Source organism: Cynocephalus volans, chromosome 15 (assembly GCF_027409185.1).
Source record: "Cynocephalus volans isolate mCynVol1 chromosome 15, mCynVol1.pri, whole genome shotgun sequence".
Classification (NCBI taxonomy): Eukaryota; Metazoa; Chordata; class Mammalia; order Dermoptera; family Cynocephalidae; genus Cynocephalus; species Cynocephalus volans.
Genome location: NC_084474.1, coordinates 12,480,341 through 12,493,376, shown reverse-complemented (window position 1 = coordinate 12,493,376; position 13,036 = coordinate 12,480,341). Strand labels below are relative to the sequence as shown.

At 38.6% G+C, this 13,036-nt stretch overlaps 1 protein-coding gene and 1 non-coding gene across 3 annotated transcripts in view; one reads left to right on the top strand and one right to left on the bottom strand.

The window, feature by feature from the left end:
- Positions 1 to 6,904, bottom strand: part of RGS20 (regulator of G protein signaling 20) — a 99,280-nt gene extending 92,376 nt beyond the window's left edge. For both annotated transcript variants that reach the window (XM_063079995.1, XM_063079996.1), the window contains exon 1: positions 6,740 to 6,904. In XM_063079995.1, coding sequence (XP_062936065.1) covers positions 6,740 to 6,904 — 165 coding nt within the window. The remainder of the gene's footprint in view (positions 1 to 6,739) is intronic.
- A 4,242-nt stretch (positions 6,905 to 11,146) lies between these two features.
- TRNAR-UCU (transfer RNA arginine (anticodon UCU)) lies at positions 11,147 to 11,220 on the top strand. The gene has a single exon. It is a non-coding gene; the product is annotated as a tRNA-Arg (tRNA).
- The last annotated feature ends 1,816 nt before the right edge of the window (positions 11,221 to 13,036 follow it).

The following is a 13,036-nucleotide window of genomic DNA, read 5'->3' as shown; positions in this document are numbered from 1 at the left end:
TAAAGGGTAAATTCTTTTTTTTTTTTTTTTTTGGCTGCTGGCTGGTACAGGGATCGAATCTTGGACCTTGGTGTTATCAGCACCATACTCTAACCAACTGAACTACTGAGTTAAAGGGGTTAAATTCTAAATTCCAAAACCCCTAAACTCTAAGGTTTCATCTTTGGAATTCTTTAAAAATGCTTTTTATTATGTTAATTTTCAAAATTAAAAATGGAGTGATTAGGCTCATGAACCTCCTGTCCATCACCCAGTTGCAACAATTAACACAGTGCCACCTCTGCTTCAGCTCTTACTCCCCTGCTCCCCTGGATTATTTTAAAGCACGTCCCAGATTGCATGTCACTTCTGTCGTTTTTTCGTGACCGGCACTCAGCCAGTGAGTGCACCGGTCAGTCCTATATAGGATCCGAACCCACGGCGGGAGCGTCGCCCCGAACCCACGGCGGGAGCGTCGCCGCGCTCCCAGCGCAGCACTCTACCGAGTGCGCCACTGGCTCGGTCCTGCATGTCACTTCTGAAAACACTTCCTCACTTCCCATTTCCTCTGGATCCCCCTTTTTTTCCCCTAAGGCATAAGCATAGCCCCGGTAGTAGAGCTCGATATTCTTTAGCCAGTCAAGGAGGCATCCTACTGCTTCTCAAGCCTCCTCCACCTACAGGTTAAAAAAAGGGGGCCACATTACAGGAACAAATAATTTTTGAGCTTGCCCTAGCTGATCACTGCAGACCTTCCTCCACCTTCCTTACCTGGAGTCTTCTGAGTTATTTCTTTACACTGCCACCTCTGGCACCTTGCCATATTACTTTGCCATGCCATTGACTTTTTTCAAGCCAATGTATGTCTGAAAAGCACAGATATATATTATGTATTCTTTTAATATATATATACGTATCCTTTAAAAGATATGTATCCATGTATGTATATATATATTCTTTTCTGATGTATAAAAGATGCTTTACTTTTTTTTTGTAGTCATCTGAGGTTTCTATTTATGACCTCTCCTGCCACCAGCAGGACTTCTCATAATGAGATACTACTCTGATTCATTGATATAGTGGCTGTATATTTTTCCTGTTCAGAGTCCTAATCAGAATTTTCAACTGAATGCACAGATTAAAACTGAGATTAGAGCTGAGGGGATGCATGGTGGAGACTGTGTTACGCATACCTTGGGGTCCTCTGTGTTTCCCAGCCAGCTTTGCACTTAGAGTGGCTGTGGGTTTGGTTCTGGTCAAAGACCTGAATGTGAGTGTTAGCAATGGAACTCACCTCCCTCTGAAATCTCAGGGGTTCATTATTACTCAAGCATGACCTAGACTACCCGATTGATGTACACGGGTTGTCTGAGTTGGACTAACTACATTGAGGCTCTAGTATTTGGTGTCTAGTGTTTGTTAGTCAAGGTGAAACATATTTCTTTGTTATTCATAAATACATCATTCATTTTTGAATTTTATGAAAATTATATGAGGAATTTTGAAGGTTGTCTTTCACCATTCACTTTTAAATTGGTCACCACTGCATTTATTACTTTGAAAGGTATTAGCTGGTATCTTAGATGCTTTACTAAGTTAAGGGATTGCCCAAATTAGCTATACAAGAATAGTCTTTGGGATGATAATACGTACATTTTATGATAAGCTAAAACACTATTTGACTTTATTTTAATTGTTGGTTTTGTTCTTTTTTATTTTTTATTTTTAAAAATTTTAATTGACAAATAATTATATATATCTATGGGGTACAATGTGATGTTTTGATATTTGCATACATTGTAGAAAGATTGAATCAAGCTAATTATCATATCATCACCTCACCTACCTATTATTTTTGTGGTGAGGAAGTTTAAAATGTACTTTTTTTTAAAGCAGTTTTGAAATTTACAATACGTTGTTATTAACTATGATCACTGTGATGTACAATAGCTCACTAAAACTTCCTTCTCCAGTCTGTCTACCTGAAACTTTGTACCCTTTGACCAATGTTTCCCCTTTCTCTATTCCTCTCCTCATTTTGTTCTTAATGTCGCACAGATTGTCCTGGATTCTGCGGACTAGAGGCTGAGTCATTGACGAGCTTTTTCACTTTCCCAAAGACTATACTTAAGATCTTCTTCATGGCCACCCCCCACCCCCATCAAAGGAAGATAACGTAAGTACAGCTTATCATCAGAGCTCAAGACCTGCATGGAGCCTCTTGAGCCATTTGACCTTCATGTCATTTGGAAAGACCCCACAGTAGGCACTGGAGGACTGCCAAGAACATGTGCATGCTAACTGTGCAGACACAATCAAGATGGGCTTCCAAATGAGCCTTGTCTTAAACAGGTTTGTGAACATCTCAAGTGTTAGACTAATTACTGTGGAATTCTTTTCAGAGGGCTTTCAGAGAGGTAAGAAACAACTTTATTCTTATCAGTGAACTTACTCTTTCACAAATGGAGGCAGGAGGGACTAATTTTGTCTTCTGAGTATATTAATGTTAAGGTATTGGATACCACAAGAGTAATTGCTTTCTTACTGAGATATCTTTCCTTTCTTCTTCCCTCTATTCCTTTCATCACACAAAGCTCCATTGTCTTTGAGGCTGCCCTTTAGGGCCTTGAAATTTGTTTTTCTTGTTTCAGTGTATAAAGTCTCAAAATAAGTGCTTTGCTCAGCTGCTCAAGTAATCACAGGTCTGGAATAGCAGAGCACTTAGAAGCCCACATTCTTAAAAGGGCACTGACATTGGAATGAGCTGAAAAATAATTTCATGGAAACAACTTTCTTGTCTAAGCTCTCATCATGTATATTACTGAGAAAGAATGCACACACATACACACATCTATCTCTGTTGATAGATAGGTAGATATGTATAGATAGAGATTCGACTTTCCCCCAGGGTGGCTGTGATGTTTTTTTTCTTTCTCATGTCTGTCAGTAGGAGCTCGGCTGGCCCAGGCATACCCTGCCTCCCGCTTGTACTCCCTGCCCTGAAAGGAAGCAAAAATCTGATGGCGAAAAAAACTCTGATGAAGAAAAGTGTGTGAGTGTGTACATGTGCATGGGGGTGGGAGTAGGTATTAGTTTATTTTGTAGTAAATTAGCAGCTCATGTTGGAGTACTTTGGGCAGAATGCATAGAGAAAGTACTATTAAGAAGGCTGGCTTCAAACCTAGCAAATTACAGTCTACTTTCTAAATCACTGCCAGAAGCTATCAAATTAGTATTGAGATCAGTGTCAGAAAATCCAGGTTCATATCGCCGCTCAGCTGACTTCACATATGTAACCATTGAGGTCTAACGACATCAATGCTACTGGCCTAATGAAGCTTGTTAAGCATCCACATGAAAAGAGCAACTGAAAGAACCACAATAATAAATGTAGGCAATCCATGTTGGTATGGTCAGTCTAACATGCCTTTGGAGATTTTTTGTTTGTTTGTTTAACTTTTAATTTAGAAATAATGATAGATTCATAGGAAGTTGCAAAAACAGTGTAAAGGGTGGTCCCATGCACCCCTCACCCAGTTTCCCCCAATGCCGACTGCGTAACTATAGTACAATATTAAAATCAGGAAATCAACATTGATACAATTCATAGCACTTGTTCAGATTTCACAGGGATTGCATGTACTCATTTGTGTGTGTGCATGTGTACTGCTTTATGCAATTTTATCACGTGTAGATTTGCATTACCACCACTGCAAATCAAGATACAGCACTGTCTGGTCACCACAAGGCTCCATCTAAGGTGCTACCCCCTTGAGGCTACATCCACCACCCATCCTTCCTCCCTAATCTTTGGCAAATGCTAATCTCATCTTTATAAGTTTATTTCAAGAATGGCATACAAATGGAATCATACAATCTGTGACCTTTTGGGACTGGCTCTTTTTTTCACTCTGCATCATTCCCTTGAGATCTATCTGAGTTGTTTTGTGTGTCAATAGTTCACTCCTTTTGGGTGTTTCACAGTCTTCCAAGGTCTGGATGTACTACAGTTTGTTTAATCATTCATTTCTGGAAGGCCTTTTGGGTTGTTCCTAGTTTTTCAGGTGTTATGAATAAAGTTGCTGTGAATGTTAATATACAGGGTTTGTGTGAACATAAGTTTTCATTTCTCTGGGATAAATACCCAATAGAGAAATTGCATATGGTAGTTGCATGTTTAGTTTTATTAAGAAACTGCCAACTTGTTTTCCAGACTGGCTGTCCGTTTTACGTTTCCACCAGCAATGTGTGAGTGACTCAGTTTCTCCACACGCCTGCCAGCATTTAATGTTGTCACTGTTTCCCATTTAGCCATGCTAACAGGTATGTAGTGATATCTCTTTGTGGTTTGAATTTGTATTTCCCTAACGGCTAACGATGATGAATATCTTTTCTTGTATTTATTTGGCTTCTGTATATGCTCTTCAACAAAATGTCTGTTCATGTCTTTTGCCCATATTCTGGTCAGATTGTTTGTTTTTTTACCCTTGGGTTTTGAGAATTCTTTACATATCCTAGATTCAAAGCATTGACAGATATGGGGTTTGCACATATTTTCTTACAGTCTGTAATGCATCTTTCATCCTCTTAACAGGATCCTTGGCAGAGCAAAAGTCTTAAAATTCTGATGAGGTCTATTGTACTGATTTTTCCTTTTATGGATCATGCTTTTGATGTCTACTCTTTGCCTAGCCTTAAGTCACAGATTCTCTCCCATTTTTTTTCTAAAAGGTTTATGGTTTTACACAGAGTTGTACATCTAAGACCATGATCCATTTTGGGTTAGTTTTATATGAGGTGCGAGGCTTAGGTTGAGGATGTTTGAGGGTTTTTCTCACTGGCCCCTGGACACATGGACACATTTTAGCCCTTGTTCCACTTTCTATTGCTCTGTATTTTTAGATATTATTTTGCATCTACCTTACATTTCACCACTTTTACTCTTCCATTAGACCTTTTTTAGTTGTTTGACCCCATATTGATTTATTCCATCCCTGATTTCTTACTGCCTTACTGACTGAAAGAATGTAATTATGTAGGTATCCTATATTATTGAGATGAATCATGCCGATAATATGTCGACATGTTTGTCTTTCCCAATATTATTGTAGGTCTACAGAGAGGAGGGAGCATATGTTTCTCTTTCACTTCATTCCCTGCAGCACTTAGCCCATGGTCTCCAGACAATAAGGATTCAATGATTTGAATGCTACCATTCTTGTATTTGCTAGAAGAAAGACATGTCTCATCTTTCTATATTCAGGTACAATATAAAAAGATTTTTTTAAAAGGCCTAACTGAGTGAAGGGGCCAGTGGCATCTTAACTGGATTGCTCCCTTCTACTCTCACCTGCTGCTGTACAAGCTGCAACCTGTTTGCTCGGGTTAATGAGGTCAGGACGGCAGCCTGTACGGCAGCCAGCACCAGTGTGTGTGGTGGATTCCGGGATGCCGTGGGAAGGCATAGTGCTGTTCTGAAATACTTTTCCATTCAGTTGCCTAGGATTCCACTTAAAGTATACCTCTCAAGGCAGTTAGACATTTGAAATTATATATGTATGTGTGTATACCCACATATACAACAACATAAACAATACTTGTTGTTCTTGCTGTTTCCTCAGAGTAGCCTCCAAATTCTACCTTTTAGAAATATCTTCTCCATGTGTTGCCTATATTTACACGCCCATTAATTAAGGACTCCTGACCACTGCATATCATTTCATTCTCATTTCCTAAGGACCAAGACCTTAGATGATAATAGGGATGTGTGAAAATCCGTGTGTTATTTGTTCACAAATGTCTGAAAGCTCAAAAGCGAAGGTCAGTACATTTCTACAATAAAGGCTTGCTAATGACTTAAAAAAAAAAAAAAAAACTTTTCTTCTGCTTGTGCCAATTGGTGAAAATAACATCAGAGGAAAGGGCAGATCTAGAGAATTAAATAGAGGGTTTGCAAGTAAATAATGATTATTATCAGCCATGGCTCAAGGACTGGTGGATTTTCTGGTGTGAAAGTATTTGGACAGGTTTGCTGTAGTATGCTTTTGCAGCATTCAATTCTGAGCTCTGTTCCTTGTTTGTTAGACATTAACACGTGCCCATTCCCCTCACACCAAATAACCTTTTAAGAGATGGTTCTATTAATAGCTAAGAGGATTACAGACTTACACTGTACTTTCTTCCAAGATACACACAACATTGAGCAGGAACATTGTCACTCTTTGGATAAATAATGTTACCTAGTGATAGAAACTCTCTAAGGAAATTCACCTTAGGAAACTTTGAATGAAAAGAAAAAATACCCCTTAGCTCCTTAATGTTCTTATGTTCCTATTAGTTTATCAACTTTGTTCTCTAGGAATTTTTGTAGAAGGCAGTCTATTGTTTTTCTTTCTTTACTATTTGGGATGTAATATTTATATCACAGAAAAACACCCAAAGGCTAGTACTAATTGCCACAAAATTTGTCTAGGTTTGCTGCTTTTAAAAACATTATCTCCTGAAATAAACAAAAAAGCAACTAAATGAAAAGAAAATTGTTTCAATAAAGTGAAACTATTTAGGTTGGAGAAAAGTGGATAGATCAGTTAATCATCATCAAGGTTCTAGATTTTTCTTGGGGTTGGTTTGAAAACATTTTTGATAAAACATTGAGATAAAGTGAACGATGGCACTAAAGCTTACTTATGGTTATATATTCTTTCTGGATAAACCCTTTCCCTTGTCAAAGAAGGATCATGGATTGTGGTGATCGTCTTACCTGGACATCAGGCACAGCCTTGGGGTCCACTTCATTTTCTGTGGTTTGGTAAATATTTGCATCATATTCCTGATCCCTAAACAGGGGCAGAAACTGCATCCACATAGACGGCCTGGAGAAGTGTTTCTGGAGGCTCTCTTGGTTGTCTTGGGAAAGCCTGGGCATATTTTTACAATAAAGGCTTCACATGTGTGCCTGGTTTTACTGGTACTAGCACAGGATCCTCTCTATTTCTCCTTGTTTGGCTAATGCTGCGCTGTCTCTGAGTTTGCTGAAGCCTGAAGCCCCCCCCCCCAGAAAGTTACACTAATCGAAGCAAACGGATTATCTGTTTTGTGGATCAGTAGCTTATCCACAGATCTTTAACGTCCCATTCCAGGTAGAGCCTCTTATTTAGAAAGTCTAGGTATGCTGTTAGTGCCCTCTAAAGGTAGGAATGTATTCCTAGGTCAAATGTAATCTTAAACTGAGAGAAATGATTCAAGTGATATACAGGTTACTATGTAATGATAAATTAAATAGACTGCTTGGCAAAAATTCTGCATTAGTATTGTGGGAGAAGCAATAGTACTTGACAAATCTTGGGCTATGCAGTGGATAGGCAGATGGCTGGCCTAATCTTTCTAGGTTTCTTAAAAGGTCATTTTAGTAGCAGTCAACTTTGTAGTTAGAAACTTATGCTAAATTCATACCCAAACTTAAACTCAAAGATTATTATACTTTTTACTTACACCATGTGGAATCAGTTAAATTTATTTTCTTATGAGGTAACTAGTCACCTAATGATTAAGCCACGAGTTGGTTTCTAACACAATACTTCATAATTATAGGCTGCTTTATAAATATAAAATTACTACCTTTCTCTCAAGAGATAACTAATGTCCAAGTAGTTTCTGCTGATTTTGAGGGTATACAAAGGTAAGAGCCCCAGATGGATACTAACTACTGGGAACTACAAACTGAAGTTTCCTTTTGTAAAATTGTCTGGGTCCTACAAATTGATCTACAGATTCAATGTAATCCCTATCAACATTCCAGTTCTCTTTTTTGCAGAAGTTGACAGTTGATCCTAAAATTCATGTGGAATTGTAAGGAACCCAGATTATCCAAAACAATTTTGAAAAAGAACAAAGTTGGAGGGTTCACACTCTCCAATTTTAAAACTTACTATAAAGCTTACGGTCGTAATAAAGACTGTGTGGTACTGGCATAAGGGTAGACATGTAGCTAAATGAAACAGAATTGAGATTCCAGAAATAAATACATACATTTACAGTCAATTGATTTTTGACAAGGTGCCAAGACAATAAGACAATACAATGGGGGGAAAGAATTGTCTTTTCAATAAATGGTGCTGGGACAACTGGTTATCCGTATGAAGAAAAATCAAGTTGGACCTCTACCTCACATGAGACACAAAAATTAATGCAAAATGGATTGTAGACATAAATGTAAGAGCTAAAACTATAAAACTCTTAGAAGAAAACATAAAGGTAAATCTTTGTAAACTTGGAATAGGCAAAGCCTTCGTAGATACAATATCAAAAATACAAGTGACTAAAGAAAAACAGGTAAATTTGACTGTGAGGCAATAAGTAGCAAGCTGACAGAGTCCTTGTTATCTTATGGGAATTATGCCAGCAAAGGCTGGCTTCCCATTTGCCTGTTTCCCCTTTCTCCCTCCCCTTGAGGTCTGAGCTTTGAACGAACCCAGGACCCTGAGAACTTTGTAAAGGAGGAATTTATACTCTTTATTTTGCTGATCAGTAGTTAGCCATGAACCTTCAATCGCCATGGCAACTGAAAGTGTTCTATAAACAGCTTTGTATCAGATATAACTGGCTTAATCAGTATAATATGTTATTTTTACTGGCTTATAAAAAGAACCTAAAATAAACTAAGGTGCTTCACAGGTCAGCAGCCTGGGAAGTCCCTCTAACCTCATAAACATGATTCCTCATTAATTCCTTACCGTCTCCCCTCGTACCGGTCCTCTACATTGGATTTCATCAAAATTAAATACTTTTGTGCTTCAAAGTACATCATGAATAGTAATTAATAATTACTATTGTTTTTCTCTTTTCAATACAGTTTTATCTAATTTCCCTTATGTCATTTCTAAATAACACCTCTGGAGCTCAGTTATAAAGAAATTAAGAAGCATCTCAAAGTATATCGCGCATGTGCTATAATATGAAATTAGGCAGTTGAGATCACTGCTGTGGACTGAATGTGTCCCCTCCAATTCCTGTGTTGAAGCCCTGACTTCCAAAGTGATGGTATGAGGAGGTATAGGGCCTTTGGGAGGTGACTAGGTCATACGGGTGGAGCCCTCATGATGGGATTAGTTCTTCTATGAAGGAGACTCCATAGCAGCATCCCCTATGAGGATACAACGTTTTCACCATGTGAGGATACGAGGAAAAGTCAGCAGTCTGCAGCCCAGAAGAGGGCCCTTACCAGCACCCAACCATGCTGGCACCCTGATGTTGAACTTTCAGCCTCCAAAACTGTGAGGAAATGAGTGTTTGTTGTTTATAAGCCACTCAGTCTATGGTACTTTGTTACAGCAGCTCCAACAGACTAAAAATATCACCAAGAGATGTGATGAAGAAATAACATAAGGGAGATGTTGCCAGGGGGTACCTGCTACTTCTCTTCTCCCTGTGCCTGGTAAATATCTGGTAAAGCTGTGACGCTTGGAGAGTGCCATCCAGGGGAACTGTGAAGCAGCCCTCCGTCTGCTCACTACAGCATTCCTGATTTTGCTCTGTGCCTTTGTGCGTCTCTGAAGAGTACTTCATGAAACCTGATGAAACCTGCCGCATCCCGCCAGTCTGTGGCTGAGGTGTTACAGGGAACATGACACACAGATCAGGCCTCACCACCAGCTTTGCTCAGTTACACAGAGAAACATGCTCTGGGTTTTACTTGCCATGAGGTAAACTATTTCATCTTAAAACTGACCATATTTGCATGTGGGTCAAGAGTAGAAAGAAGGAAAGGGACTCATGCATAATCTAAGAATCCTTCTTTCTCTCTTTTGCCTGGAATGTCCTTCACCTGTTTCTCCACCTGTATGTCTTGTTTGGGACTAGTGCACCTGTTAGTCCTTGAATGAAGCCCCCTGAGCTCTCCTTCTCTCTTTGGGCAGCAGCATTGGCTTTCTCTTTCAGGCTCACAGACTAGTTTTAGATGCACCTCTGTTACTGCACCAATTGGAATTATCTGACTATATCTGTTCTTCTCAACTTGACTCTGAGCAACTCCAAAGAAATCCCAAAGAAAATTGGAGTGCCCAGCAGATCTGGAGACAATAAACATGTCTCCAGTTGAATGAAAAAGAGAGGGATTAAACATACTCGCTCCTGCATTTTGTACCTGTTTACAGGCAAAAGGAGATTTAGTCTTTATTCTAAATGATGTTTATTCCTACTTTGTTCTGGTGGTGTGATTAAGAGGCTTCCTTTAGTATTGTGTAATTAGTCTGCTCTGGCTTTTACATTTTATTTATTTGTTTATTTTTGCTCTGGCTTTTAAAATACCATAGACCAGGTGACTTAATCAATAGACATTTATTTCCTCACAGTTCTGAAAACTATTAAGTAGAAACATGGAAGATAGAAAAATGACTCAAATCAAACTTCTAGAGATGAAAAATTCACTTGATGGGATTACTAGTAGATATAAAGACTTTAAAAAATTATTTAATTTTTATTAAAAGATTGTTTCAAGCAAAAATAATAATGCACTCTGGGGTTTCTGAAATATGTTACAAAGGAAATAATGAAAATCAGAGTAGAAATCAATAAAATAGAAAACAGAAATCAAAGGGTGAAAAAAATCAAAGAAACCAACAGTTGGTTCTTTGAGATCAATAAAATTGATAAACCTTTATTTAGTCAGATGGATCAGAAAAAAAAGGGAAAGAACTACCAATTTTTTTTTCTGACCAGTAAGGGGATTGCAACCCTTGGCACGGTGCGGTTTGCACTGTGCTCAGCCAGTGAGCGCACCAGCCATTGCTATCTATGTAGGATCCAAACCCGCGGCCTCGGCGCTACCAGCGCCGCACTCTCCAGAGTGAGCCACAGGGCCAGCCCGGAACTACCAATTTCTAATATCAGGAATGAGAGAAGTAATTTCAGTACTAATTCTATAGATATCAAATGAAAAACAGGGAATATTATGAACAACTTTATACTAATAAATTAGACAACTTAGATGAAATAGACAAATTCCTTGGAAGATGCAAACTACCAAAGTTCACTTAAGAAGAAACAGGTTACCTAAATAGCCTTATATCTATTAAAGAAAGCTTAAGGCCCAGATAGCTTTGCTGGTAAATTCAATTTCTAACAATTAAAAGTCATACATTGCTAATTAAAACACACAGAATTTGGGCCTGGCCAGTTAGCTCAGTTGGTTAGAGCATGGTGCTTCTAACACCAAGGTCCAGTGTTTGATCCCTGTACTGGCCAGCCACTTAAAAACAAAACAAAAAAGAAGAAGAAGAAGAAAAAAAAAAAAAAAAAAACCCACATGGAATTATACAAATTTGTTTAGAGTAAAAAGCAAAAATCAATATATCACATCTCACTCCCGAGTACCCATTTTAAAAAATATTTTGATGCATGTGATTAGAGTTTTATAATATGCATATACAAACATACATTTAAACATTCAATTAAACAACAAAAATGGTGTTATTCTTTACATATGACCTGAGCTTGTTTTTCTCACTTAACATAGTGTGAATGTCTTTCTGCGTCAGAACTCAACACTTTATCTAAGTTCTTTTTAATGGCTGCATAATACTTCAATGTATGATATTATATTGTTTCTCCATTCCTCTATTGGTGGACTAAATTTGGATTGTGCTATAAACTAAATGTTTGTGTCCTTCCCAAATTCATGTTTTCGCCCCAACCCCCAGTGTGAATGTATTTGGAGATAGGGACTCTGTGGAGGTAATTAAGGTTAAGTGAGGTTTTAAGATTGGATCTTGATCCTATAGGATTAATGTCCTATTAAGACAGGAGGGCGATTGCGCTCTCTCTCTGAACATTGTAACACCAAGGTCAAGGGTTCAGATCCCTGTACTGGCCAGCTGCCAAAAAGAAAAAAAAAAAAAGTTGGTTCTTTAGCTGGCCAGTTAGCTCAGTTGGTTACAGCACAGCCTTCTAGCACATAGAACACAGCAAGAGGGTGGCCATGTGCAATCCAGGAAGAGGGCTCTCACCAGGAATCAAATCAGCTGATACCTTGATCTTGGACTTGCCAGCCTCCAGAACAGTGAGAAATAAATTTCTGTTGTTTAAGCCACCCAGTTTATGATATTTTGTTATGGTAGGCTGCCTTGGGTTGTATGTGCCCCCAAAACTTAATCCCCACTGTAACTGTTGAGGGTGGGAAGTCCTATTATAGTAATTGAAAGGTGGGGCCTGGAAGAGGTGATTAGATTGTAGGAAAAAGGACCATGCTGTAGTGAATGGATTAAGGATGGTGATCAGGGGCGTGGTTTCGAGGTTTTTAAAAGGAGTGCACGAGGAACTATCTTTCTCTATGCTCTGCCATTTCTTCCATGTGAGACCCCTGGATCATTGTTGCCACCACCAGATGTGTTCCCTGGACTTTGGACTTCCCAGCCTCTGAAACTGTAAGCAGTTTTGTTTTCTTATAAATTACCCAGTTCCAGTTATTTTGTTATAAGCAACAGAAACTGACTAATACACAGACCCAGCTGACAAAAAAAGATCGTTTTTTGTTTTACTGTTATAAAAAAGATTGCACTGAAAACCCTTGTGCATTAATCTTTGCACATTCATGCTAATAGTTCTATAGGAGAGGTTCCTGGAAGTTTGATTGTTGGGTTATGGAGTGTGCACATTTAACATTTGGGTAGATAATTATGTTATTCTGAGCTTTGCATTCAGATGCTTTATAAGGAGGTCATTTTAATAGTAAGGTCAGGTCCCCAACACAGCCTTCATATTTGGAATGGCAGATTAGTGAGAAGACAGTCATTCACCTGCTTTATCCAAAGGAGCACTACTGATATTTTAGGCCAGAAAATGCCTTATGTGAGGTACTGTGTTGATAACTCTACCATTTATCGTGCTGGTCTCTGGGCACCAAACACAGCATCACTCTCTCCTTAGTTATTGCAATAACCCCAAAAGTCCCACACAGTTTCAAAGACCACTGAGGGGTATCTTCCCCACTCCCAGAATCTCTGAAACATGTATCAAGTTTAAAATATCGTTAAAGAGAACAGTTTTGTGACCTATAAGTTCA